The 27,497-nt window shown below is 57.7% G+C and overlaps 1 protein-coding gene across 12 annotated transcripts in view; it reads left to right on the forward strand.

Annotated features, from left to right (window-relative positions):
* Positions 1–27,497, forward strand: part of TRPM2 (transient receptor potential cation channel subfamily M member 2) — a 55,657-nt gene that overhangs the window by 7,922 nt on the left and 20,238 nt on the right. For 11 of the 12 annotated variants that reach the window (XM_032392558.1, XM_032392562.1, XM_032392561.1 and 8 more), the window contains 15 exons: positions 4,779–4,947; positions 5,530–5,710; positions 7,406–7,572; positions 10,488–10,668; positions 11,892–11,953; positions 12,919–13,119; positions 16,655–16,757; positions 19,936–20,057; positions 20,249–20,602; positions 22,833–22,970; positions 24,281–24,410; positions 24,562–24,707; positions 25,204–25,316; positions 26,322–26,535; positions 27,261–27,379. In XM_032392558.1, coding sequence (XP_032248449.1) covers positions 4,779–4,947; positions 5,530–5,710; positions 7,406–7,572; positions 10,488–10,668; positions 11,892–11,953; positions 12,919–13,119; positions 16,655–16,757; positions 19,936–20,057; positions 20,249–20,602; positions 22,833–22,970; positions 24,281–24,410; positions 24,562–24,707; positions 25,204–25,316; positions 26,322–26,535; positions 27,261–27,379 — 2,400 coding nt within the window. The remainder of the gene's footprint in view (positions 1–4,778; positions 4,948–5,529; positions 5,711–7,405; positions 7,573–10,487; positions 10,669–11,891; positions 11,954–12,918; positions 13,120–16,654; positions 16,758–19,935; positions 20,058–20,248; positions 20,603–22,832; positions 22,971–24,280; positions 24,411–24,561; positions 24,708–25,203; positions 25,317–26,321; positions 26,536–27,260; positions 27,380–27,497) is intronic. The other variant, XM_032392570.1, reaches the window with a different exon arrangement.

Raw genomic sequence — 27,497 nt, forward strand, 5'->3', positions numbered from 1 at the left:
TATTTAAATTCAATGTAGTTAACATATACTGTATTATTAGTTTCAGGGGTAGAGATCAGTGATTCATCAGTTGCATAGAACACCCACGTGCCCTCCTTAATGCCCATCACCCAGTTACCCCATTCCCCCATCCCTCTCCCCTCCAGCAACCCTCAGTTTGTTTCCTGTGATTCCTCTCGTGGTTTGTCTCCCTCTCTGACTACACCTTGTTTTGTTTTTCCTTCCCTTCCTCTATGCTCCTCTGTTTAGTTTCTTAAATTCCACATATGAGTTAGATCGTATGATAATTGTCTTTCCCTGATTAACTTATTTCACTTAGCATAAAACCCTCTAGTTCCATCCACGTCGTTGCAAATGACTAGCTTTCATTTTTTTATGGCTGCAAAATATTCCATTGTATATATATACCACATCTTCTTTATCCATGCATCTGTCGATGGACATCTTGGCTCTTTCCACAGTTTGGCTATTGTGGACATTGCTGCTATAAACATTGGGGTGCATGTGCCCCTTCGGATCCCTACATGTGTATCTTTGGGGTAAATACCCAGTAGTGCAATTGCTGGGTCGTAGGGTAGCTCAATTTATAACGTCTCGAGGAACCTCCATACTTTTTTCCAGGGTGACTGTACCAGCTTGCATTCCCACCAACAGTGTAGGAGGGTTCCCCTTTCTCCGCATCCCCGCCAACATCTGTCGTGTCCTGACTTGTTAATTTTAGCCATTCTGACTGGTGTGAGGTGATATCTCATTGAGGTTTTGATTTGGATTTCCCTGATGTCGAGTGATGTTGAGCATCTTTTCATGTGTCTGTTGGCCATTTGGATGTCTTCTTTGCAGAAATGTCTGTTCATGTCTTCTGCCCATTTCTTGATTGGATTATTTGTTCTTTGGGTGTTGAGTTTGATAAGTTCTTTATAGATCTTGGATACCAGCCCTTTATCTCATATGTCATTTGCAAATTATCTTCTCCCATTCTGTCGGTTGTCTTTTGGTTTTGTCGACTGTTTCCTTTGCTGTGCAAAAGCTTTTTATCTTGATGAAGTCCCAATAGTTCATTTTTGCTCTGGCTTCCCTTGCCTTTGGAGACGTGTCTAGCAAGAAGTCGCTGCGGCCGAGGTCACAGAGGTTGCTGCCTGTGTTCTCCTCCAGGATTTTGATGGATTCCTGGCTCATGTTTAGGTCTTTCATCCATTTTGAGTCTATTTCTGTGTGTGGTGTGAGAGGCTGTGCATTTCTTAACCCATCCTTGGTGCTCTGCATGGTCAACTGTTTTGCGCTAGTTTTATCAATTATTTCTAGGGGCACCTGGGTGGCTCAGTTGGTTGGGCATCAGACTTTGGCTCAGGTTATGATCTCGGGGTCCTGGTCCGGGGTCCCTGCGTTGGGCTCTGTGCTCAGCAGGGAGTCTGCTTATTGCTCTGCCCCTCCCCCGGCTCATGCGCACTGTCTCTCTCTCTTTCTCTCTCTCTCAAATAAATAAATAAAATCTTTAAAAAATTATTTCTAGAACCTTGTTTGACCCTCAAAACATTTAGTAGGGTAGGGGTCAGGGAATGCACTGTTTTCCTTATCTACCAGCAGAGAAATGGAAAGCCAGCGCATCTGGGACTGTGCACTGGGTAAGTGACAGGGCAGCCCAGCCGTCCTCTCCCTGTGCTACCTGGCCCCGGCCTCACCTGGCCCCGGCCTCACCTGGCCCCGGTCTCACCTGGCCCCAGCCTCACCTGGCCCCGGCCTCACCTGGCCCTGGTCTCACCTGGCCTTGGACGGGTTGTTCTGTCTCATTTGGATCTTGTCTTTCAGGTCACTCGGTACTAACAAAAAGTCAGAACCTAAAAATTCATGATTTCCAATTAAACAAGGTATAAGGAGCACGTTTATCTCCTCTCTCTCCTGTAGCCCCAGGGAATAGCAGTAAAGGAATAAAAAGTCTCAATCCATGAACATGAAGGAAATAAGAGAGGAGGTCATAGCTGACAGGAGGCGTTGGTGCATTCTTGTGGGGAAGGCAGAAACCAGAGTGGGGCGTCCTAGAGATGGGGTTCTGCTGTGGCGGCACCCAGGTTAGGCCAGCTGGGCCCGGGGCTGGCTGCAGGGTGCGGGCCTCGTGCATCCTGCTGGGCCTGTGTCTGGAAGGTCCTGCTTGGAGCCTGCACCATCTGGGGATTTTTAACCTTTTTATTTTGGAATAATTATAGAGTTTGGGAAGTTGCAGAGACACAAAAGATATCTCCCCTGGTTCCACCGCCGGTTACTCATGTCCTCTGCCCCCGTCACCCTAACCCCTGGCAGCCATGAATCTGTTCTTTATCCCTATAACTTTCTCACCTCGAGAATGTCACATGAGGAATCCTACCCTACGTGGTCTTTTCAGTTTTTCCCTCAGCACAATGCCTTCAAGACCCACTTGTGTTGTGTGTGTCCAGTCTTCTCCTCTTCATTGCTGAGTGGTCTGGTCACTTCCAGTTTGCCACCATCATTATACTGGAAGTGAGATTTTTGAAAAAAACAAATAATTAGAGGTCTTATTTTTTTAACCCACTCTGCTGATCGGTGTTTTTTTAAATTGGCATATTTAGGACATTATATTTAATGTAATTATCAATATGTTAGGATTTAAGTCTGCTGCTGCATTTTTCTGTTTTCAGGTTTTTTTTTTTCTTTTTCTGCGCTTCTGAGGGACTCAGACATCTCTTTGGAGTCCCATTTACCCTTCCTATTGTTCTTTCTTCCTTTCTGATATTCAACAATTTCACCTGCTATCACTCCATTTCTGTTTAGAGAATGTCCTTCATCCATCCTTTTTGGTTAGCTCTGTGGGTGATTCCCTTAGTTTTCCTGCATTTGAGGATGTCCAACTTCTACTTCCCGTGTGAACGATGTTTGCTGAGTAGAGAATTCTGGGTCGGAGGTTCTGGTTTTGTTTGCCACTTCCTCCTTGCACTGCTTTCTGGTTTCTGATAAGAAGTTTTTTGTTATTTGAATGATTTCCCCCCAATAGTTAAGGTGTCATTTCTGTCTTGCTGCGTTCAAGATTTTTTCTTTTGTCTTTGGTTTATAGACATTTGATTTCACGTATCCTGGCATACATGTCTTTGGGTTTATCGTGTTTGGTGTTCCTTGAGGTTCTTGAATTGTAGATTTATGTCTTCTTTCCAAATGCAGGAGATTTTGGCCGTTTTTTATGTTTCTTTGCTATTATAGGTAGTATTTTGTTTTGGTTTCAGTTTCTAATTGTTCGGTTTCTAATTGACGTAGAATGGATTTATTTCTGTTGATGTTGTACCCTACAATTGTGTTAGACTTATTGTCAGTCTTACAGCTTTTTGTGGAGTCCTTAGGATTTTCTACACACCAAATTATGTCATTTGTGAATAAAGATAGCTTTACTTCTTTTCCTATATGTGTGCCTTTTCTTTCCTTTCCCTCCTTCCCTCCTTTTTTCTTTTCTCTTCTTTCCTTTTTTTTTCCCTTTTTTCTGTCATTCCGTTAGCTAGGACCTCCAGTGCCATGCTGCACAGCAGAGTTGAGGGTCAACACCACTGTCTTGTCCCCAGTCTTCGTGACAAAGTGCTCAGCCTTTCATCCTTGAGTATGATGTTAGCAGTAGGATTTTCACAGATGCTTTTTCACCAGGTTGAGAAAGTTCCCCTCCATTCTTACTTTGTTGAAAGTCGCTATTATAAACGGGTGTTGAATTTGGTAAAACACTTTATGTACCCAAGCAAATGATCATTAGACTTTTTTTCCTTATTCTGTTAATATGATAACCCAACCTTGCATTGCTGGGGAAGCTCCCATTTGGTCATATTTTTTTTTATTAACTTTTAAATTTTAATTCCAGTATGGTTAATGTACAGTGTGATATTGGTTTCAGGTGTATAATATAGTGATTCAGCCCTTCCATACATAACTCAGTGCTCATTGTGATTGGTCATAATTTCTTTACATGCTTTTCCAGCCCTGCCTCCTTTCTCTCTTCCCTCTGGGACTCTGATGACATGCATGTTTGGTCTTTCGTCATAGTTCTGCAGGTCCTAGAGGCTCCTCACTTGGTTGTTTATTTAGGTCTGTTTTCTCTCTGGTGTTTGTATTGGGTTATTTCTATGTTCTATCTTTAAGTTCATGGATTCTCTCCTCTGCCACCTTCATTCATTGGCTGAGTTCACCCACTGATCTTTTTTTTTTTGAAATTTGGTTGGTTAGTGCATTTTTTACTTCTAAATTTCCATTTGATGTACCTTCTATTTCTTTGCTGAGACTTTACATTTTTTCTTTTTTTTTCAAGCGTGTTCATGATTCCCTGGTAAAGCATTTTTAAGATAGCTGCCGTAAAGTCCTTGACAGTTAATCCTAACGTCTGTATCACCTTGGCATTGGTGGCCGCTGTCTTTGCTCATTCTAGTGCAGATTTTCCCGATCCTGGTATGACTAGTGATTTTCAATTTGAAACTGTGGTATTTGGGGTATGATATATAAGATTCTGCATCCTGTGTTTTAGCGGGTCGCCTATGACCTATCTATGGGGAAGGGGGCCACTGCCTCATTATTGCCACGTGGGCAAAGAAGTCCAAGCCCCTCTCAGCCTGAGTTGATTCTTGGCAGGGAGGGGCTCCTTGTTCTTGTGGGTGTGGGAGGGCTGCTCCACTCCCCACTGGGCCTCCACTGACCCTGCTGCTGGGGTGCCTCCTCACTGCTGGGGGCTGGAAGTCCTGACCCCCCAGAGGGGAGCACGGGGCACCTTGCTTCCTCCAGTGACTGTGTGGTCTTTGCAGGAAGGTGGTGTGTGAGTGTGGATACACACGGCAACAACACTTGGAGGAGGCTACCAGGCCCCACACTTTGCAGGGCAAGGATTGGGACCCCAAAAAACATGTGCAGCAGATGCCAACAGACGCCTTTGGTGACCTTGTTTTCACGGGCCTGGGCCAGAAGGTGGGAAAGGTTGGTCCTCATCCCTCCATTGTTTTCACTGTGGACTCGCGTCAACCTTCCATGGTCGGAGTGGCCAGGACTTCCTGGCGTGGGAGAGAGAGGCTGGCTGAAACCCAAGGCATCCAGCCTGCCAGCACTAGGGGAGGGGTGGGCGGGGGCTCCACAAGGCTCACAGGAGACCCACGGTGCTCTGAGTTCTGGGTCACCACAGGGCAGGGTGAGCCTTGGGCTGGGTGCGTCCTACAGCAGAGAAGCAGGGTGGGGAGGGTGCTGTGGGCACGGGGCTGGGCTGAGGGAGCTGGGAAGATGGGGGCTGGTCTCCCCAGGGGTGGCCTGAGGGAGCTGGGAAGATGGGGGCTGGTCTCCCCAGGGGTGGCCTGTCATCTCGCTGGGCCTTCGCCCCTTCCCCCTTCCTCTCAATCCTAATTCTACTTGGGTGTGGCCACTTTTACTCATTGACTCTAGACCCAGGGTGGGAGGTGTCCATCCCCTGGCTGGGGCTCTCGGGCACAGCTGCACTGCCGTCCCTGGGGCTGGGCTGGCCACTCGCTGACACAGGGTGTCCTCTGCTGTCCTCTGACTTCCCTGCAGTACGTTCGCCTCTCCCAGGACACGCCCCCCAGCGTGATCTACCACCTCATGACCCAGTACTGGGGCCTGGACATCCCCAACCTCCTCATCTCGGTGACAGGCGGGGCCAAGGACTTCAACATGAAGCCCAGGCTGAAGAGTGTCTTCCGAAGAGGCCTGGTCAAGGTGGCCCAGACCACAGGTAGCACTTGGGGCTGGGAGCCGTGGGCGGGCTGAGCGGACAGCACGGGGTGCTGGGACTGGAGCAGTCCTCAGGGGTCACCGAGGCCATGCCCTGCCAGGTCAGACTCAGCCGGGCCTTGCGGCCCCACAGTGGCAGCTGCGAGGCTTGCTCGTGGGGTGGACCTAGCTCTAGCAAGCTCCTGATGGCACCGCACTGCTCTATACCCACAGGAGGCCCGAGTTAACTGTGAGCCAATGTGGTGGCCAGTGGAGGAGCCTGGAGGTGGTTGTGTTAGTCGTGGGGATGTCGGTGAGGGTCTCTGTTAACCAGATCCCTGTTACCTCATCCCTCTGTCCACATCTGGGAAGGAGGGACTGCTGTGTGAGGTGACTGCCTCAGGGCTCCATGCCCCCCGAGGCCACACCTCGTGAGCACAGGGCAGGGCCCGAGGCTGCGTGCACTCCATGGGAGGCGGCCCTTGGCTCTCTCTCAGAGGGACGCTGGAGGAGTAACCATGGTGCCCGTGGCCTCCGGGGGGGCTACACTGGGTAAGTTAATGGCAGGAGAGCGAGGGTTCTGGGTCCAGGTGAGACTGGGCCATCCAGGGGGACACTGACCCTCTTTCTAGGATCCAGTTTTAGCAGCATAGGAGGCCCACGCCCTCTGGTCCTTGCCCTGAAACAGAGGCTCAGTCTGAGTCCTCCTGGCCCGCGTCTCTTGGAGTCTCCTCAGCACGCGGGCCTCGGCTAAGTGCAGCTGACCATTACCCAGGCACACTCGTGAGCTTGGCTGTGAACCTGTTAGGTGCTCACCTGTCCCCCAGGTCATCACAGGTGACAAGTCTTGATGGTCGTCTTTTTCGCGTTCAGTAGCAATGTCCTGGCTGCCACGTCCCGGCCCCAAAGCCCGAGCCGCGTGTTTGAGCTTGTTCCTTATGGCCACGCAGAGCTGGCTTCCGTGCCGTGGTCGTCATGGCCCTGGGAACAGGCGACCGCACAGCCGTGAACTCCACCCTTTGCCTGCGTTCCCAGCAGGCGACTGCAGGCCCACGGTGGCAGCTCTCCCCCGTCTCCCCTCACCTGGGACACAGCTTAGGGGAGCAGACCTCACGGGGATTGGCTTTCTCGTGGCAGGAGAGACACAGCAAGAACAGCTGCGGCACAAATTCACAGCGCCCAGGCCTGGCGTGCATGCTCCTCGCCTGCGTGCGGTGACCAAGCAGGTCCCCGGGCTGGGCCGTGGCTGGGAAGGGGGTGCCCTGCCGGGGCCACTGCAAGCCACGTGCCAATGGGCAGCGTGGCGGGGTGAGTAGGTCAGGAGCAGCGGAATAGTCCACCACACTCAGGCCCCAGGAACTGAGGGGAAGAAGGGACTTTTATGTCTTGGAGTAGAAGAATTCAGACAAACGTGTTCCCGAGTCCAGGACAGAGAAGAAGCAACGGGCAGGTGGGGACAGAGGCCTGCTGTCCCCGTTCTTGTCCCCACCGCCTACCTGAGCATGTGGGAGACCTTGGCCCCCAGAGCCGCACCTTAAAGACAGAATCACAGTGTGGTTTCCTCCGTGGTCGTGGTTCTGAGACTTATGCCTGGTGATGAGTTAGAGAGCCCTTGAGGAGGGGCCTGCAGATAAAGGGGAGTGAGCATGGGAAGCACACAGGGCCCTCGGCGTCAGGCTTGTGCGTGGCAGGTGCGCACCTCTGCTCCTCTCCCCAGGGGCCTGGATTATCACCGGCGGGTCCCACACGGGCGTGATGAAGCAGGTGGGCGAGGCGGTGCGGGACTTCACCCTGAGCAGCAGCTACAATGAAGAAGAAGTCGTCACTGTCGGAATTGCCACGTGGGGCACCGTGCACAACCGGGAAGGCCTGATCCACCCCTCGGTGAGCTCGGCGACCTCCCCTGGGGCTCGGGGGCAGGGGAGGTGAGGTGTAGGATCCCAGTGCCCAGGCCTGCAGGGGACAGGCCACCGTCTGGACACCGGGGTAAATGCAGCGGAGGGGGAAGAGCCTGGACAGGGGCACAGGAGACCGGGGCTCATGCCCAGCTGCACCGCAGACCCTGGTGACCGGGGGAGGCAGCTAGCTCGGCTGGACTCCCTTACAACCACAGGACGGGTCCGCGTAGGAGCCGCTTCAGAGCCACCACAGGTCGTCGGAACAGCTGCTCAGATGAGACACGGATTCCGCAGAGGGCAGGGCGCGTCTGGGTTAGGGTGAGCCTAGGCTGTGTGATCCCAGAGCCTGACTTGAACCCTTGGAACCCCGCACGCTGCGGTGGCTCCAGCCCAGAACGGTTTCTGGCAGTCGCTGCCACGCCGGTGTGTTGCCGAGGGGGCGGTAGTGGGGGCCTTCGCTTGAATGCGGAGACTTGCTTTGGAAAAGATCATCGGGTTCCTCCGATGAGATTGTTGAAGGACACAGTGGATGTGGCACAAGGAGCACAGGGCCACCTAACACACAGTCAGACACGTCCCGCGACACACGGGCCCACGACGGGCCCGTGAGTGGTAATTTACAAATGGGGGCCTCCCGGTTTCGGGGCCACGGCGCTGAGTGCTCTTTCCCAGGAAGATCCCTTCTGTGACAGTGACCCCTTTTCCATCACGGTTGCTGGTGACTGGCCAGGCTTTGTCCTCCTGTGTCAGAGTCGCAGGTGTGTTTAGAGGGACGGGACTGCTCCACCTTGCCTGCTCATTCCAGGGAGTGGAAACCCGAGGCCAAGAGAGATGGGGTGACTTCCGAGACCACTCTTGACTTTGTCCCCATGACAGCTCCCTGCCGTCCTCTGTGGACCACAGGGGACGTGTGCGCTGGCCCTGCAGCCATCCCTCCTGGATCAGTGTCCAGGGGCTGCTGGAACCCGTGATCGCAAACCTGGTGGCTGAGAGCAGCAGAAATGCATTCTCCCACTTCTGGAGGCCAGAGGTCTGGAATGAGCCTCCCTCGCCACAGTCATGGTGCGGACAGGCTGTCCTCCCTCCAGAGGCTCTGGGGGAGGCTGCTTCTGCCTCCTGCAGATTCTGCTGGCCGCTGGGCCTTCCCTGGCTCGGGGTCCTGATGTCTTTGGATGACAGAGGTTTGCCCGCTGCAGCCTACCCTCTGACCCCCTAAGATTTACGTCCGTCCCACACACAAAGTATATTCACCCCATCCCTAGACTCCCCACCTTATCCACCCATTACAGCATCTGCTCAGCCAAAAAGTGCCCGATCTCATGATCTGAATCATCCAAATCAGCATGAACGACGCTCTGCGTGTGATCCGTCCTGGGACAAGGCTCCCCCTTGTGCGTGGCCCCGTGACACTGGAAAACAAGTTACTTTCTTCCGGAATACAATAATGGGATGGGCATCCTAGAATAGCTGCATGTTCTCCTCCCAGAAAGGGGAACGTGCCAGGAATAAAGGGGTCCCGGGTCCCCAGCAATCTCCAAGCCCAACGGGGAAATCCGTTAGGTCGCTGAACTCTGGAATCTCTGTGACTTGAGGCCCAGCCTCTGCCTCGTCCGTGACCCTGCCCCGGGGATGATCATGCCGTTTTCTTGAAGGTTATCTGCTGTTTCCCGCCTGAAGAGGTTTGGGAGTGCAGATCCTGTTTCCCTTTGGTCCAGGTTAGCAGTGCTTCTGCTGACACAACATCCTGTTTTTGCGGCGTGTGTCCCGGGGAGGGGCATGCCACAGACATGGAGCCGGTCCCCATGCCGCCTGTGTTCCAGGGTCCCCCGAGATGGTGGAGCCCCCAGTCACACGCCTCTTGTCGCATCCCCAGCAAAGGTCCAGCCCCGCCTGAGAGGGGCCTCCTGTCCGCGAGCCAGGAGCTTGCAGGCAGGCATCGCAATCTGGACAGGCTGAGCGTGTCCCCCGTCATCAAGTCCCGGTCCCCTCAGCCTGTCCCCTTTCTCAGCAAGAAGAAGCCAGGAGGCACGTGCACGGCTGTTCAGAAAGCCCCTGGCTCAGCGTCCACGCCCCTCGCTTACACTCGCGCTCTCCGCACGGCGGCCCCACGCGGCTCAGCTCCGCTTTCCGTGTGCGCTGGCCCCGCTGCCGTCCCTCCTGGATCGGTCCTCAGAGAGGACGGTCACCCTCCTCCCGTTTCCAATGCCATGGTCCTCGTGTCCCTCTGGGCCGCCCCCAGCAGCACCTCAGCATCCGTCCATACGGCCAGGGACGCCCTGCCGCTGGAGACAGCCTTGGCTCGCGCAGCCCGCTCCCCACCCCCTCTGGCGGCGCCCGCCGAGCCCTCTGCCCTGCGCTGCCCTGCCCAGTGCTGCCCTGCCCAGCGCTGTCTGCTCCAGGCGGCCGGGCCTCTTCTACCACGTGCCCGTGTTCGGTCAGCCTCCACCCGACCCCGCGTTCCAAGCCCTCGCCGCTCTTGCGACTCTATCTATCTGCACGGCTCTCTCCCACTCCTGGAGTCAGTGGGGCTCGGGGGGGCCACGCCTGGCCGGGCGGCTGCGGGCTGTCCTTGGCTGTGGCCCAGTGCTCGGGTCTCTGCCTTCACGGTCGTCGGGCTCTCCCCCTCTGGTGGTCCATCTCCCTCTGCCTCCCGCTGTAAGGACCCTGGGGTGACATTTAGGACCTGCCTGGACCTTTCAGGAAAATCTTCCCATGTTATGCTTAACTCAATCAAACCTGCAATGGCTCTTTTTCCAAATAAGGTAACGTTCACAGGTGCCAGCATTTAGGACTTCCTATCTTTGGGGCTCATTATCCAGCCTACCGGACCCCCCATTCCTAGCATTCAAGACGCAGAGCTTCCCGTCTGTCCGTGTCTGACGCTTCTCTGGCCGCCCCCAGGGCAGCTTTCCTGCTGAGTACATCATGGACGAGGAAGGCCAAGGGCAGCTGACCTGCCTGGACAGTAACCACTCCCATTTCATCCTTGTGGACGACGGGACCCACGGCCGCTATGGGGTCGAGATTCCCCTGCGGACGAAGCTGGAGAAGTTCATATCCGAGCAGACGAAGGAAAGAGGAGGTGAGTGGAGCGTATTTTTGAGGGCTCTCAGGGCGGTGGGGGGCGCCGGCTGGCCAGGGAGTCCCGGGCACAGCCGGCCGTGGCAGGACGTTCAACAGGCGGGCTGCTCGGGCGCCATCGGGCACAGCTGGACTTCTTCCCACCGTCTCTCCGTGCGCGTTCAGTGGGGACGCCTTCTGTCACCCCGTTTAGCTGGTGGAGGGAGGTGGGGTCAGGCCCCCGGTTTTTCTGCTCTCTCTCGGGTCGTAGACCACCTACAGTCACTCTGCACCACAAACCCGGGCTCAGTTCAGAAACAGGAATGTGCAGAACGCGGCCCTGACACCGTTTCCCTTGTGGGTGAGATGGGGTGGGTTCTGCGACACGGGAAGGGCAAACACGCAGGAATTTGTGCACAATTTGGGGGGTAGAGGGGGGACCCGGATAGCAGGAGTTTCCGGCTCCGTAGCAGGTTGGGTGGGAGCTTTTAGAGTGGTGAGCAGGGGTGTTCAAGCCCCCCGAGGACCTGCCAACCTGGCCGCTCTCGGGCCTCAGGTGAGGCTGGTGCTGCTGGCCTGGGACCACAACTTAGAGCCCAGCTTTGCCTGCGGGAGCCTGGGGGGGCGCAGATGGGAGGGCAGAGCAACCTCGGCGGCACCTGGAGGCAAAGTTTGCTGCCCCGGAGAGATTTCTAAAGTCCTCAGCAGGCCCAGGCCGCCGGGATGGATGAAAGGCCCAGGGCAGGGGGCGAATGGTGGGACAGAGGTCTGCAGATGGGGGCCCCTCCTGGGGATCTGCAGGTGCAGGGAGCGTCCCAGGGGACCCCCTGCTCTCCCCGTGCCATGTCCCCCGCCTTGATGGTGCCTTCCGCCCACTGGCTTGGTGTGTCCCCATGGCGTGCCCAGGTTTGAGGCGCCATAAAAGGGCCGGCGAGAGAAGCAGGCTGGTCATGGTGGCCGGCCAGGCAGACGGCCCTCCTCCCCTCCCGCCCCAGAACGGGAGTGCGAGTACGCGGTGGAGGACCTGTCTCAGGGCCTCGGATTTGCTCTTGTTACACAGAGCAAGCAGGTCGTCCGCCGACTGCAGAGCATCAGCCTGCGGAAGCTACTGAGTACTTCCTGCGCATCTCCCATCAGATGCATCGCCGTGATTAGGCTAGAGCTGGTGGGAGGCGGGCGAGAGTGCCCAGGTGGAGGGTCTGAGCCCCCATGTTCCCTAAACTGGGGATCCGTGCTTCGTCCTAGGCATGGCCATCAAGATCCCCATCGTCTGTGTGGTGCTGGAAGGGGGGCCCGGCACGCTGCACGTGAGTAGTGGCCGGGGGAGGGGGCTCTGGGGGTCAAGCTCTGCTGCAGGGGGGACTGCTGGCCCGAAGCCCCCTGACCAGCATCCCGCGGGGCCATTGGCAAGGCGGGGGGCCGGGAGAAAGGGAGGGGGCGTGTGACAGAGCCCTTCCAGGCGTGGCGGGAAGGTGGCCTTCGAGGAGGCGCCCTGCTGTGGGGGGGGACGTGCTGGCTCTGGCCCTGGGTGTGTGGCCAGGAAGAGGGGCCTCCAGGGGACGGCAGCAAGGACAGAGCCAGATGGGGGAGCGTCAGCGCAGAGGTCAGGCCCCGCCCCAGCCCCACGGGACCACAGCTGAGTGTAAAGCTGGCTCCCACGGAGAACCCAGTCCACGGAGTGAGGTTGGTCTCGCTGCTGGAGCGCTGCCTGCCTTCACTTCTGCCGCAGGATAATAACACATTTGGGGCAGAAGGACCATAGGAACTGTCTCGCGGGAGGACTGCCGGGGGGACAGGAGTGCACCTGGTGTCCCACCCCCTCCCCACGTGCAGCGCTCTGCACGGGGTCCCACAGGTGGTGCCCAGACCTGCCTCGTCGGCCCGGAGGGTGTCTTCCCGCAGGGGTCCGAGGCCCTTCCTGAGGCTGACCTCACCCTGGGTGTCGGGGGATCTGCCCTGGTGGTCCTGGTCTCACGTTGGGCCTTCCCAAGGGCCGGGCCAGGCGGCACCCTCGCCCGCGACACGGATCAATGGGCCGACACGTCATGGGGGTTCTGTTTCGGTGGTCACGGTCCCTGAGCAATGGGCCTGAAGGAGCTGGTCTGTCAGGATGAGCCACTTTTCCCCTCGGGGCAGGGGAATGCTACCAAACGCAATGTTTTCGGTACGTTTCGCGGGAGCGCCTTAGCTCCGATACTGAGCCCTGCTGCCGGAGAAGTCCCCGGTGCGGGGAGAGTCAGCGCGGGGCTCACGGGGGGCCCTTGCCTTGCAGACCGTCTACAATGCCATCACCAACGGCACGCCCTGCGTGGTCGTGGAGGGCTCGGGCCGCGTGGCCGACGTCATTGCCCAGGTGGCCGGCCTGCCCATATCCGAGATCACCATCTCCAGGATTCAGCAGAAGCTCAGCCTGTTCTTCCAGGAGACGTTTGAGACCTTCAGCGAGAACAGGATTGTCGAGTGGACCAAAAAGGCGAGCAGACGGGCCTGTGGGTCGGGAGGTGTGCAGCCAGCTCCCAGACGCCGTTAGCCTGGAAACAGGACCCGGGCTGCAGCCCAGAAACGGAGACCCCAGTGGGCCTGGAGGGGGCATGGCATGCACTTTGGAGGGTGGGGGCTTCGTGCCGGGCAGGCAGGGGGCCCAGGGTGGGCTGGGAAGCCTTCAGCTGAGGCCGCACACTGTCCTGCCGAGGGTGGGTGTGTTGAACCTCTTGCCCCCCGAAGTTCAGGCCTCTGCTGGGGAACACTGGGGGCTGACCGCACAGCTGCTTCAGAAGAGGGGCCTGCTGGGTTGGGGGCAGGAGGCTGCCGCAGAGGCCAGGGCGGGGGCAGAGGGCTGGAGAGGCCACAGGGGCGCTCCAGGTGACAGCCACGGGTGGCAGGGTCAGGCCCAGCCTGCAAGCCTGGCAAGCTCAGCCCCGCCCCCCCGCCCCGCGGCAGATGAATGGAGGCATTTGAGGGCCGGCAAGGCAGGGAGGCAGGTGAGGGGAGAGGGGCCCGTGTGGCATCTGGAAGGGGCTTCATGGGCACCCCTCCGCTAGAGGCATCTGCAGATGGGGGCCCTTCCTGGGGATCTGCAGGTGCAGGGAGCGTTCCAGGGGATCCCCCTGCTCTCCAGGAGGCCCCCCGCAGGGGCACCATGGCAGGACATCCTGAGTGGACACCAGGAGTTTGGGGACACGAACCCGCAGCTAACACCTTGGGCACACGCCCCGAGAGGGATGGGCCTGGCCCTCAGCTGCTGGGCTCAGCCTTTCTAGGGCCCTGGTCCTGCTCTCGCGCTCTTTTTATCCTGGAATAATTGTAGCTTTGTAGGATAGTTGCCAAGATAGAGGGTTTCTATCCACGCTTCACCCAAGCTCTCCTGATGCCCACATCCTGCAGAGGAGCAGCGCACTGTTGAAACTAAGAGATGAACGTTGGTTCCTCACTGTTGGCTGAACGCAGAGCCCCCCTCCCCTCCCTGCAGCTAGCTGCCAGACTGCAGAGATTTTCTGGAGCGTCCCTAAGCTCGGGAGGAAAGGGGGGCTGCTCCGGCTGTGGGCAGGCTGGGGGCTGGGGGGCCCCACTTTCTGCTCCTGTCCTCAGCTCCAGAGCTGTGAGCCTCACAGGCACCCCGTGATCTCTCGGAGCGGGGGTCCTCGCAGGCAGGGGGTGGGGGGTGGGGGGAGTTAGTGCAGGAATGAGGCAAGGACTCTTCCCCTGACGCTCGCAGATGCCCGGAGGCTGTCTGGCTCCGCTGGGAGAACTGCAGCATTTGCAGTGAGCCTCAGAAGCGGCTGTGTCCCCAGAGCAGACTTTGGGTGGCCCCCGTGAGCTCTGCGGAAGGACCGCAGCCTGCCGGGGCGGGCGATGAGCGTGAAGGAGTGTGGCCGGGTGGGCCCTTGCTGGCACATGCAGCCTGGCCAGCCTGGGGGAGCTCGAGCGGGGAGCCCCCAGCACCTCCCACTCTGGTGGTCACTCGGACCCTGCTGTCCCTGCTGCTCTCTGAACCTGGGGGCTCAGGGCCCATCTGAGGTCACCTGACCTCTGTTTCACAGCTGCATTCTTGGTGCTTCTCGGGTCATCGGTTTCCCCAGTAAGGAGCTCAGTCTCTGTGCTTCACTGAGGTGTGTGAACAGCAAGCCGGGTTGTAAAAACTCCTGCAAATCCGAAGTTTTAAGCACCTGACAGATGCTTTTCGGGGCACGTCTGTAGATCAGCTTAGCTCCTCTGACCATGTCTAATTTCGAGCCACGCGGACAATCTGTGCCCAGCAGCCAGGACCACAGGGACAGCCGTGGTCGGCCAGGTGGAGGGGGGATGCGGGCTTGGGAGGGGCTGGGCCTAGTGGGGGCAGCAGGGGCTCACTCTGGAGGGGGGCGGGCGCAGGTTTTCAGGGCTTTGTGGATGGCACAGTGACCCCGTTCTCGTGTGCGTGCTGCGGTCTCTGAGCGACCACGTTAGATCCGGATGTTCCGCGAGATGGTTTCGCCCTGAGCGCCGGCTCAGTCTGTGAAGACGCCGAGGTCCGGCTGTGAGCGTCAGCTCAGCTCCCGATGGCGCCGTTGGGCGTTGGTGGGCACGCCCTGGGGCCTTTCTCCAGTTACTTTATAAATTATTCAGGCAATTCTTCGAACTGAATCTAACTCACTATTGTCAAAAGTTGCCTGTTCGAATCCACTCTCCGTGGCTGACTCAAAGCCCTAAAAAAGGTCTCGTACGAATCCATCTCAAGTCTTGCCATTCATTGTCATTCTTGTTCGGAGGGGTGGGGGGACCCTCGGCTACAAGTCCCGATCCGCTATTCATTCAACAAACCTCAGAGTGTTGGTCTACACCGTGGGTGGTGGCTGGGATGAATAGGAGGGTCTTGTTCCCTCCGATGCTGCCGCGGGTGGGCATGGACATCCACCGTGGTGAGGGGTTGCTCATTGCGGGGGCTTGCAGCCAACACCAGAGAGCTGTGTGTCAAAAGGGAATTGTTTGCTCTCTCTGAGTGTTGCTTTTCTTGTCCTTAAAATAGGGATAATATCGCTTAAGCTCAGAGGACAGACAGCGAGTATCTACACAAAGTGCTTGGTACTGTGTCCGCACACATAAGCTCAAATGCTGGCAGCTGCTCCCACTCAGCTCAGGGCCTAAACTCAGGAGACATTATTTCAGCTGGGGGTGGGGGGGCTGGGCAGGGAGACGGGGGGTATTTTAGAGTCGGCGTGAAAGGTGGACCTGAGGGATGGGGAAGGTTGGGGTCTTAGAGGTGGAGGTGGGGCGAGTGAGGCCGCCCTCTAGGTGGGGAGGGGGCCAGGCTGGGGTGGGGGGGGATAGGGCGGGCAAGGCTGGGCGTGGCCGACTAGGGAGCTAGGGGAGAGGCCGGAGGCCCGTGGGAGCCGCGGTATGATGTGCTTGTGAAAGACTCACCCTGGCCTCAGGGTGAAGGGCCGATGGGGAGCAGTGCCTGGCAGCTTAGATGTGATAGATAGATGGGTGATAGGTACATGGATGGATGGACGACGGACGGACGGATGGATGGACAGACAGACGGATATAGTAGGTGGCTGGATAGACAGACGGGTAGGTAGGTAGGTAGGTAGGACGAGCAGATAGATAGGTACGTGGACAGGTGGGTGGGTGGGTGGACGACTGGATGGCTGGTGGGCGGGCAGGTAGGTGGGTAGGCAAGGTGAGGAGTGGCAGGGCCCAGGCAGGAGGACTGGGGGAGAAGTCTCAAGTTCAGCGGTGTCCGGCATTCAGCACACACTGTCTCATGCCGGTGTGAAATTCCTTACACTTGGGTTGTGTTTCCACCGGCAGACCACTCACGAATATTGCATATTTGGTCCTTATGTGTCTTCATCTTCACCACTGGGGGCGTACGGAGGCGAGGTGCTGGCCCAGGCCACACCGGCAGGCAGGACTCACGCCTGGGCTCGGCTGTGTGTCTGGGGTCTCGATTCTGCAGGTGCCCTTTGAGGAGGCAGGGGGCCTGCGTGTCACCCCAAACCTCACTCGGGCAATGTCTATTGCAGATCCAAGACATCGTCCGGAAGCGGCAGCTGCTGACCATCTTCCGGGAAGGCAAGGATGGCCAGCAGGACGTGGACGTGGCCATCCTGCAGGCCTTGCTGAAAGGTGAGAGTCAGGCAAGGTGGGGCGAGAGGGAGAAGCAGAACGAGGGGGCTCAGGACCCTGAGTTTGCATGAGCCAAAAACCGACCCCTGGGTCAGACGTGCTGGTCAGAGGGCAGCTGGTGGTGGACCGTGCTGGGGCCCACCTCGCTCTCCTGCCAGGCGGAGGGTGCCCTGCGGCCGGTGTTGGGGTTTCGGGCTCCTTTCTGCAGCTTCTCTGCTTCACGGGAACCCGAGGGCACCCACACTAAGGTGCCCCCCACGGTCGTCACAGCTGCACATACGATTCTAGGTCTCGGAAGGCCTGCCCCTGACCTCCCATGCGTCCTCACATGCAGCAGGGACCCCCCCGGACACTAAAGCTCCCGCGGTGGCTGGGCTTGGGCCAACCCCTTGGTCTGCTCTCTGCCCCACGCTTCCCCCCTCCCCTCCTGGGGGAAGACAGATGCCCCCATCCCTCCACTGGCTCCGACAGGGCTGCAGACGTCCTGATGTTCTGCCCGCCGGCTGCCCCTCACCCTCCAGGGACGCGGCCCAGGCAGAGCCGGGCGACAGGGCAGGAAGCTCTGGTGGGAGAGGCTCAAACCCGGCTTTGTTCTGCGACCTCCTCCTGACGTAAAACCTCCCAGAACCAGCGAGATGGTTAAAACCAGGACCAGGGCCCCCACGTCAAGACCTCTGTCCAGGGAGACAGAAGAGCCGGGAGGAGCCGGCTGAATAGAATCAGAGCAACTGTGGAGGCTGACCGTGTGGCAGAGCAGGAGGTGGACCCCTCGGACCCCACAGACCCCCACCAGCAAGGGCACGGGGGGCCAGAAAAGCCGGCGTGAATGTCCATGTGATGGCAGGGGGTCGACAGTCTCACTTTGCCGTGCCCGACCCTTCTGTTCAAGGATGGGGCCGTGAGGGCGTCTGTCCCTTCCTAGCCTTCTGTGAAGTGGCCGAAGGAGCCAGAAGAGGGACACCAGGCCGCCCGCGTCCAGGGAAATGCCCTCGAAGGCGGTGAAGGGGGCCTGGGGCCCTGGGTGTGGCCATCTGCGCACACCGCTGCAGAGGGAAGGACCCCTTGCTCACGGCCAGGATGGACCCCAACGTCTGCTCTCACGTGTGCTCTCGGGCATCCGAGACCCAGTGAGGCCAGCGCTGTGGATCGTGGTTTCTGCTGGGGCCCGCGCCGAGCCTGGGAGGGTGGGCCGGAGCCTCTGGGGTGGTGGAAAGTTCCATTTCTCGATCCTGGTGGTGGTGACACAGGTGTAGACGTCAGCCAGAGTCGCTGAGCTGCACATTTAAGGCGGTGCCCTTTAGAGGTAGGTCACCCTCCGTGAGGAGTTAGGGAAAGCTTGTTTGGCCTTAGCTTGTGTTGGGCAGCATCTGTGGACGGTGCCTCCCGAGTCCCAGCCCGGGGGAGAGCGGGTCATGGGGGAGAGACAGAGGCTGCATTTATTTCTGGAAGCAACACAGAGCAATTGGTTGTAATTCGTTGCTCAGGAGAAAGGCAGTGGGACTCTGGGAGAAAGGGACTCTCCCTTTATTATGTGAGTATATATGAGAAAATAGAAATATACACATATATATGGTTTTTCAATGACAACCCCTTTTAAAAATCACCTTTATTGAGATACGGCTTATATACAGTTAAAGTCCCCCATCCTGGGTTTACTGCTATGTGCATTTCAACAGGTATGTCCCCCCCGTGCACCCATCCAATCCAGACGCAGGACACGTCCCCCCGCCCCCCCCCCCGAAAGCTCCCTGTGCCTCTGTGTGCTTCAGGCGACCATTTACCTGCTTTCTGTCCTGATAGGCGGGCTTATCCCCATGACAGAGCCTCACATAAGTGGAACCACACGCAGTACTCCTTTCTGTCCCGCTTCTCGGGCTCAGCGCAACATCTGGAGATTTTTCCGCATTGTCGCACGTCCCAGAACTCTGTTCCTTTCTGCCGCGAGCAGTCCTCCAGTGCTAGTTTTCCAGTGCACGTGTCGCTGGACACGCAGGCCGCCTCCAGCGTGGGGCTCTTATAAATAAAGCTGCTATTTGTTCTCGTTTCTCTTGGGTCCACATCTCGGGGTGGAATTACTGGTTCCTTATGGTAAGCGTATGTTTAACTTGATAAGAAACCGCCAAACTGTTTTCCAACAAGATCACACCCCTTTACCCCGCCGCCAGGCGTGGACGCGGCCTCTAGCGGCTCGGCGTCTTCACCGTCCCTCGGTGCGGTCGCCATCCGGGGGGTGTGAGGTGACAGCTCAGTGTGGTCTGAATTCGCGTCTCCCCGATGGCCGGCGACATCCTGGGCTTGTGGGCCGGGTACGTATCATCCTGGAGACGGGTCTTTCGGGTCTTCTGTCCGCGTTTATTTGGTTGTTGGTCGTCTCGTTTTTGAGTCCTAAGCGTTCTCGATGCAGTCGGATTCAGGGCCTCTGTCTGATACATGCCCTGGGGGTGCTTTCTCTTGGGTCCTGGCCCCGTTTCCCAGCTCCTTCAAGGTGTCCTTGGCGAGCGGAAGGCTTAGGTTTCACCGGAGCGTCATCGACCCGTTTTGTCGCGTGTGGCTCATGTTCCCCGCGCCCGAGAAACCCCCGCGCCCGCGACTGCAGGCTTCAGGCTTCAGGCGGCCTCGCTGTGGGCACAGCCTTCTGCTGGCGTCTCCACACTGCGCCCCACGCTGGCTCCCGCACTGTGTGGTGTGAGAAAGGGTCGAAGCTGCTGTTCCCTTCCCCAAGTAAGCACCCGTGATTTAGTGCGCGACGCCAGCAGGAGAGAGCAGGAACTGGTGGGCAGAGTGCCCGCGGTGAGAGCCTGGCCGAACTCTGGTTTTGCACTGAAGGCGGGAAAGGGAACGGCCCGCATGTGTGGGTGTCACTTCCGAATGTTCCTTCAGAAACGCCTGTCTGTCCAAGACGGTGTTTTCTTTAAGCTTGGGGGACAAGGGGCTTGACCAGGCAGGGGGCAGGGGTGAGCCCAAGCGATGCCCCAAACCCGGAGAGTCTCTGATTCCAGCACTGAAAGGAAAAGCGCCTTCACGGGGGCGGATTTTGCTGCTGGGCACGCTCTTCGGTCGAAGTCACGGAGGACCAGGCTTGGTGACAGGTGCCTCCCTGTCTGACTTTGTCGGATGCAGGGAAGTGGCTTTGAGGCCCAGACCAAAGCCCCCTGACATGAGTGCCTTTTGCCTGCAGCCTCTCGGAGCCATGACTACTTTGGCCACGAGAACTGGGGCCACCAGCTGAAGTTGGCGGTGGCGTGGAACCGCGTGGACATCGCCCGGAGCGAGATCTTCTCTGACGAGCGGCAGTGGAAGGTAGGGCTCCTGGGAGGCCCTGCGGACGGCCTTGTTGGCCGGCAGGAGCAAGGACAGGCCCTGAGGGTGGCCTCTGTCTAGACCCCAGCCTCCTCCTGGTGGAGAGCACCCCGGTCACTTCCTCCCTTCCCGAATCGGACACCCCGCGATCAGGGTATGCGAGGCGTGCCCCCCATGCTGCTCTCTCTCAGCCTTCAGAGCTGCACCCCGTGATGATGGCCGCCCTCATTTCCAACAAGCCCGAGTTCGTGAAGCTCTTCCTGGAGAATGGGGTGCGGCTGAAGGAGTTCGTGACCTGGGACACCCTCCTCTACCTGTACCAGCACCTGGACCCCTCCTGCCTGTTCCACAGCAAGCTGCAGAAGGTGCTGGCCGAGGAGCCCGAGCGGCCGGCGTCCGGGCCCACGGCCCCCCGCGTGCAGATGCACCACGTGGCCCAGGTGCTCCGCGAGCTCCTGGGGGACTTCACGCAGCCGCTGTACCCCCGGCCCCGGACGGGCGATCGGCCCCATCTCCTGCTCCCCGTGCCAAATATCAAGCTCAATGTGCGTGCTGGTGACGGGGCTCCCCGCCCTGCCTGGCCTGGGTGCTGGGCCGCTGCTAGGTTCTTAGCACTTCTGTTTAAAGAAATAATCTTTTATTGTTATTGGAAAGAAATATAATCCCTATCTTGGTCTGTCAGGGCCGCCATCACAAGATACCATAGCCCAGGCGGCTTAAACAACAGACATTTAGTCTCTCACAGGCTGGAGGCTAAAGTCCGAGGTCAAGACGTCAGCGGGGTTGGTTTCCAGTGGGGCCTCTCTTCCTGGCTTGAGGACGGCTGCTTTCTTGCCACGTCCACACGTGGTCTTTGTTCCGTGGGCACGCAGAGAGATATAGAGAGCAATGGTGTCCTCTCTTCTTATAGGGACACCAGTCCTATCAAATCAGGGCCACAACCTATGGCCCTAATCACCTCCTTAGACACCCTGTTTCCAAATACAGTCACTTTAGGAGTTGGGGCTTCAACATACAAATTCTGGGGACACATTTCAGTCCATAGTTCTCCCTTTCTAAAAATTTCAAATGGAACAAAAGGTTATGTGGGGAAAATGGTCCCCCTCATGCCATGAACTCCAGTCCTGGCCACCATGTGGTCAGGTCAGCAGGATTCCACCGCATCACCGCGAGGGTACCCAGCACGTGCACTGCACTGCGGGAGAAGTCCTTTTCTAGTCTCTATCCATATTTGATGGGAATCCCGCAGCATCTCAGCACTAAGTGTTATGTTAGCGAGTATCCACCTCCCCATTCTTGAAGCTTTCACAAACGAAGCCCAAGCGCTGAGTTTTGTCAGGTGCGTTTTGAGAATTTGAACTGCTCTTCTTTGTTAACCTATGAATTTGCTGAATTATTTTAATAGATTTCCTGATAGCAAAACATTTTTACTCCTGTTTTAATCTCAACTTGATTGCAGCGGAACATGTGTTTAGTATGATGCTGGATTATGTTGCCAATATTTTCATGGTTTTTGCATCAGAATGTTTGAGCCTTTGATTGTAGTTTTATTTTGGGGGCTATCTTTGTCAGGTTCCGGTATCAGCTTTATGTTATCCTTGGGAAAACCATTGGGAAACCTTCCTTATTTCTTTGCTCTGGAACATTCTATGTGGCTGGAATTCTTTGTTCTTACAAGCTCAGCAGGCTCTCCTGTGAGTCCATCAGGGCTCAGTGCCTTTTTGGGTAGTAGCTCTGAGAACTTTCTCCAGTTTCTTTTCTGATAATTTCTTGGTTTAGGTTTTCTATGTGTTCTACAATCAGATTTGGTTTGTAGTTGTTGTTTTGGGGTGTTTTTTTTTTGGTAGAAAATTATCCCATTCCTTCAGGTTTTCAAATTCATCCATTGTCTCGGGTGAGCTCTGTCTGACCCCTCCTGAGAAAGATGTTGTTGTGGCTTGGTTTTGTATATTCACAATTCTGCTCTTCTTGATTCCATTGTATTTAAGATACCCTTTAAAAAGATCCAAAGTGGAAGCTCATAGTTAACCATGTCCGTAATTTATTTAGTTTGTCAACTAATTTCTTTTAATATAAAGACGAGCCTTCAAGAAATTTCTAAAATTTCTTAAAGAAAGTGGAATCTTGTGTGTGGTGTGGGAAATGTGTTCTCACTTCTGGAAATTGTTTCCAGACTGTCTGAGTAGGTGTTTACTGATTGATGGGCCAGGAAGCTGGATTCCTGCATCACTGTGTGAATTGAGTGTGTCTGGGGGCAAGGTGCCCTCCTGGTCACATGTAATCATTGTCTGTTCGGCTCTTTCTTATTGGTCTTCTCTGCAGGAGACACTGTGTAGATTCCCTTGAGGAGCTCACAGCCATGAATCTAGAACAGACTCTGTGCTAGAAGTTGACATCACAGAAAGGCTTTGATGCCATCAGATAAGATTAAGGAAACTCGAGGTGCCTGTTGTGTAAATAAGAGGCTACAATTGTTGGCAAAGGAATTATCTGGGTATTCCACTTTCTGAATGTTTCTACATGTCTCCAGAGTGACGATTTTAAAACTCCAGTATGCATGAAATCGGTCTAAGGTGTTGTTGAAAATGCAAGTTGCAGGGCTCACCCTCCAGGGATAGTGGTTCTGGAAAGGTGTGGGGGGGCTCAGCCTCTAGGGACAGTGGTTCTGGGAAGGTGTGGAGCTGGGCTCAGGACCTGCACCCTCAACAGGCCCACCCAGGGATACTGATGCTAGTGGGAACCTAGGAGAGTTTCTGAATGTCCACTGCTCACCAGATGCAGGGAGTGAGTCTCCGGTCCCTCCACAAGCGTTCACCAGGACATGTGTCCTTCACCATGGACCCAATCCGTGATCTTCTCATTTGGGCCATCATCCAGAACCGTCGGGAGCTGGCAGAAATCATCTGGGCGCAGGTAACTAGACCTGTTTCTCAAGATGCATGACCGTGTGTGGACAGGTAACAGGGCTCCAGCCAGGGAGTGTGGCCAGAAAGCCCAGGACCAACAGCAGGTAGAGGAGCATGTGACCTTGGAGGGAGGGCAGTGGGTGTCCATGACCCCAGAAGGGACCCAGAGTGCCCAGTGTTGGAGAACAGAGAGCTTGGCTCAGGCAAGGAAAGAATTTTAAGAAGGTGTGCTGTCCAGGGCGGAGGCTCAGCATGCAGGCACAGCTGGGTGGAGCCAACCTCCATGGTGACACAGGTGGGTTCTGGTGAGTCGGCCCCTGTGCCATGGCCGACCTGCTCAGTAGAGACTCTGCAGAAGGTGACATCCGGGGAGGGGCTGCATCTCCTTCCACTGACCATTAGGGATCTCGACAGAGACAGTCAGATGGGGAGCAAGCCCCCGATGTATCTGCCCTGAGCCCCTTTGTGAGCTCTTTGGGAACATCGGCCCTCAGCTCCCTCATCACTAGACTGTGGGCAGCTTCATGGTCATGATGGAGGACGTGCCAGGCTCAAGTCCCCCACACGTGGTTTTCCTTTATTTCAAGCAGATTCTCTTCGTAAAGGTAAATTAAAGTGTAATTTTTTTCTCAGAGAAGTCCCCTACTTCTCAGTGTTGGCATTTCCAAATTGCTTTTATGGAATTGGCCCCCTCCCCAGTGTCACCAGCAGAGAGGCTTTGGTGGCTTCCACCCTCTCCATGGTTCTGGGAGGTTTGTCCTTTCCCAAGGCATGTGGTGGGTCAGCGGCAGAGCTAGGCCTGACTGTGGCCTCGGGTGTGCTCTGTGGGGCTCAGTGCACGGGAGGACCAGAGATTTCCAGGTTCTGCCACCAGCCCCTTGTTGTGGGCCAGACAGTACCTCTGGGCTGTGCTTGAGATTTTCTCAGCATCCCTGGTGCCTGGGACTGTAGTGCCACTGAGGCGGGGGGGCTAGAGCCTGAGGGGGACTTGTGTGGACCTGGTCCCGTGTCTGCCCTTTAGCCCCGTGCCTGGGGTTGACCAGATGCCCAGGCAGTGCTGGGACTCATGCTGTCTGGGCTGTGCTCTGGGTGGGCAAGCAGACCCCTCCCACTGGCCAGTGTGGGAGACTGGGCCACCAGCTCAGGCTCACCTACTGATCTGGGGTGACCCAAGTGGTTTATGTGGACAGGGGCACAAGTAATCATGTAGTGGCCCACGCTGTCGTGAGGCCTCTGTTCTCATCACTCCCGGGCAGTGTGACTGGGGTTCCTGGGCTGGACCGTCCAGGTCCTCACGGTAGCTTCCCTGGTGCCCAGAGCCAGGACTGCATTGTGGCGGCCTTGGCCTGCAGCAAGATCCTGAAGGAGCTGTCCAAGGAGGAGGAGGACACGGATAGCTTGGAGGGGATGCTGGTGCTCGCTGATGAGTACGAACACAGAGCCATCGGTGAGTTCATGGGTGGTGGCCTTGGACCACGGCTCAACTCCTCACACGTCGCCCCAGGGTCCTCATCCCTGGTCCTGCTCGGACCGTGGCATCTGGAGGAGCCACTCCCGGATGCTGTCCCCAGGTCGAACATGGATCTTCCTTCTGCCAGGGGTGTTCACCGAGTGCCACCGGAAGGACGAGGAAAGAGCGCAGAAACTGCTCACCCGTGTGTCGGAGGCCTGGGGGAAGACCACCTGCCTGCAGCTGGCCCTGCAGGCCAAGGACATGAAGTTCGTGTCTCACGGAGGCATCCAGGTGACCTTCTGAGGCTCACTTCCAGGAAGAGCTGCCTGTGGGCTGTGGGCGCCGATGCAGCCTCTCGCTCACCTCCAGGCACACAGGTCCCTGTGCTGCGGCTGCCCGGGGTCCCGGGGACAGGGTCTGGCCCTTGGTTGTGTGCTCCCCTCCCGTTTTGCAGGTCAGGAAACTGACACTAAAAGAGAGTGGGTGGTGGGTTGTGAAGGCTCATCCCTACAGGGGTGTTCCTACCTGGGAGCCTGAAGTCCTCCGGGTGGCCCCAGCCCGTTCCCCTGGGAAAGACTGGCTGGGCCCTGCCCACCGCGAGCCTCTTCCTCAGCCGGCAGATGATGGGGTCTGTCCTGCACTGCCCACCACACGGCGTGGCCCGGGGGGCTCAGAGCACTGTGCTAGGGAGCATGTAGGCACTTCGCATGGAGCAGACCCGTCCTTCACCCTCAGGGGTGGGGTCCAGTGTCGCCCACTATTCTGAAGCTGCCTCCTCTGTCCACAGGCCTTTCTAACCAAGGTGTGGTGGGGCCAGCTCTGCGTGGACAACGGGCTCTGGCGGGTGATCCTGTGTATGCTGGCCTTCCCGCTGCTCTATACCAGCCTCATCTCCTTCAGGTACCAGGTGGCTGCTGGGCTGTGGGCAGGGCCCGGGGCCTCAGACCGTCCTTCCCCATTGTGCTTGCAGGGGGCAAGTCATGCCTATCCTCATGGCTGCCCCTGGGTCCTACAGTGGTGGAGAGGCATGCGGGCGGGAGGCAGAGGGAGGGTCCCCACCTGTGTGAAGCACCCACTGTGGGCTGAGCACCTGCCCTGCGTTGTCACTCACCTGACTTAAGCACCTGCTCTGCCTTGAGCACCTGCCCTCCCTGCCCACCTGCCCTGCCCTGAGCACCTGCCCTGCCCTGAGCACTCACCCTGCCCTGAGCACCTGCCCTACCCTGAGCATTCACCCTGCCCTGCCCACCTGCCCTCCCTGCCCACCTGCCCTGCCCTGAGCACCTGCCCTGCGCTGAGCACCTGCCCTACCCTGAGCTCTCACCCTGCCCTGAGCACCTGCCCTCCCTGCCCACCTGCCCTGCCCTGAGCACCTGCCCTCCCTGCCCACCTGCCCTGCCCTGAGTACCTGCCCTACCCTGAGCACTCACCCTGCCCTGTCCACCTGCCCTCCCTGAGCACCTGCCCTGCCCTGAGCACTCACCCTGCCCTGAGCACCTGCCCTACTCTGAGCACTCACCCTGCCCTGCCCACCTGCCCTCCCTGCCCACCTGCCCTCCCTGCCCACCTGCCCTGCCCTGAGCACCTACTTTACACTGAGCACCTGCCCTGCGCTGAGCACCCACTAGCCAAGCATTTCATTTCAGTCCTAACAAAACCAGAGCCAAAGGGCTCTTTCAGGGTCCTCCCTTACGTGGAGCCGTCTGGTGGAGCCCTCTACGTGGCTGCCTATGCAGGGTCCATGGGCTGCATGGACAGCGTCTGTCCTAGTGCTTCTGTCTCTGTCATGTGACGTGAGCACATGAGCACTTTGGCCCCACTCCTTGGGGGAGGCAGAGGTCCTTTGGGCTCTCAGGCGCCTCACAGTCTTGCCATCCCCCCCTCCCCCTGGTGTCTGCCCTGCAGGGAGAGGAAGCTGCAGGCCAGGAGGGGCCTGCTCCGGGTCCGTGCCTTCTTCAACGCGCCCGTGGTCATCTTCCACCTCAACATCCTGTCCTACTTTGCCTTCCTGTGCCTCTTCGCCTACGTGCTCATGGTGGACTTCCAGCCCACACCCTCGTGGTGCGAGTACCTCATCTACTTCTGGCTCTTCTCCCTGGTGTGTGAGGAGCTGCGGCAGGTGCGCCCCCCGGGCCCCCTTCCCCACATCCCCAGCCCGCGTGGATTGTCCTCTGGTCCCCGCCCCCATCTGGGAGCACCTGGCCCCGGGACCCGCAGCCGGTCACTTCCGTGGGTGGGCTCACGGTGGGCTCACAGGCGCCCAGGCGCCGCTGCCAGGGCCCGGGGCGGCCTCAGAACCCCTGGGAGGCCGGTGCGGGAGGCAGCGCTGTCCCCCTGGCCTCTCCCAGCTTTCCTCTGGCTGCGCCGCCTCCTGAAGCCAGACCCTCTCCTGGGGACGAAGCCCCGGCCTCAAAGGTGGCAGCCCCAGAATGGGGGTCACATGTACCCTCCTCCCTGAGTCTGACCATCTCCAGAAGGGACCCGCCCAACTGCAAGGGTCCAGGGCTGCCACGGTCCCCACCCCTCTTGGGGCTGCCGTGGAAGCAGGGGAACAGGGGTCCGGTGGGAGCTGGCTGACTGCTGACAGAGAGGATAGTCGGCCCCAAGAACACAGCCATTTGCGAATTGAGCAGGGCTGTGGTCAGTCGGAGGGCGGGCTCAGGGCGGCCTGGCGACACCTCTGCCTGGAGCTCGTCTCCCGCTGCTGCTCCACCCGGGGGCCCAGGGACGGTGGAAGTCTGTGCCCTGCCTGGCTGGCCTCCCTCTCCGGGAAGGAGCGAGCGTTCTCACTGCTCAGGTGACGATGGTGGCGACAGCCAGGCCCCTAACCATGTCCTCTCTCAGCTCTTCTATGACCCCGACGAGTTCGGGCTGACGAAGATGGCACTCCTGTACTTCAGTGACTTCTGGAATAAACTGGACATCAGTGCCATCCTGCTCTTCGTAGCAGGACTGACCTGCAGGTGAGTGGCCTGTCTGCCCTGCACCTCCCCGCCGTCTGCGACTGCAGCCCCGAGGGCTCAGGTGCCCCGAACCTGCCTGTTGTCTGTCTGGTGGGCAGAACCTACCCCGGGACTGCTG

The sequence above is a fragment of the Phoca vitulina genome, unplaced genomic scaffold (assembly GCF_004348235.1).
Source record: "Phoca vitulina isolate PV1807 unplaced genomic scaffold, GSC_HSeal_1.0 scaffold68, whole genome shotgun sequence".
In the NCBI taxonomy this organism is placed as follows: Eukaryota; Metazoa; Chordata; class Mammalia; order Carnivora; family Phocidae; genus Phoca; species Phoca vitulina.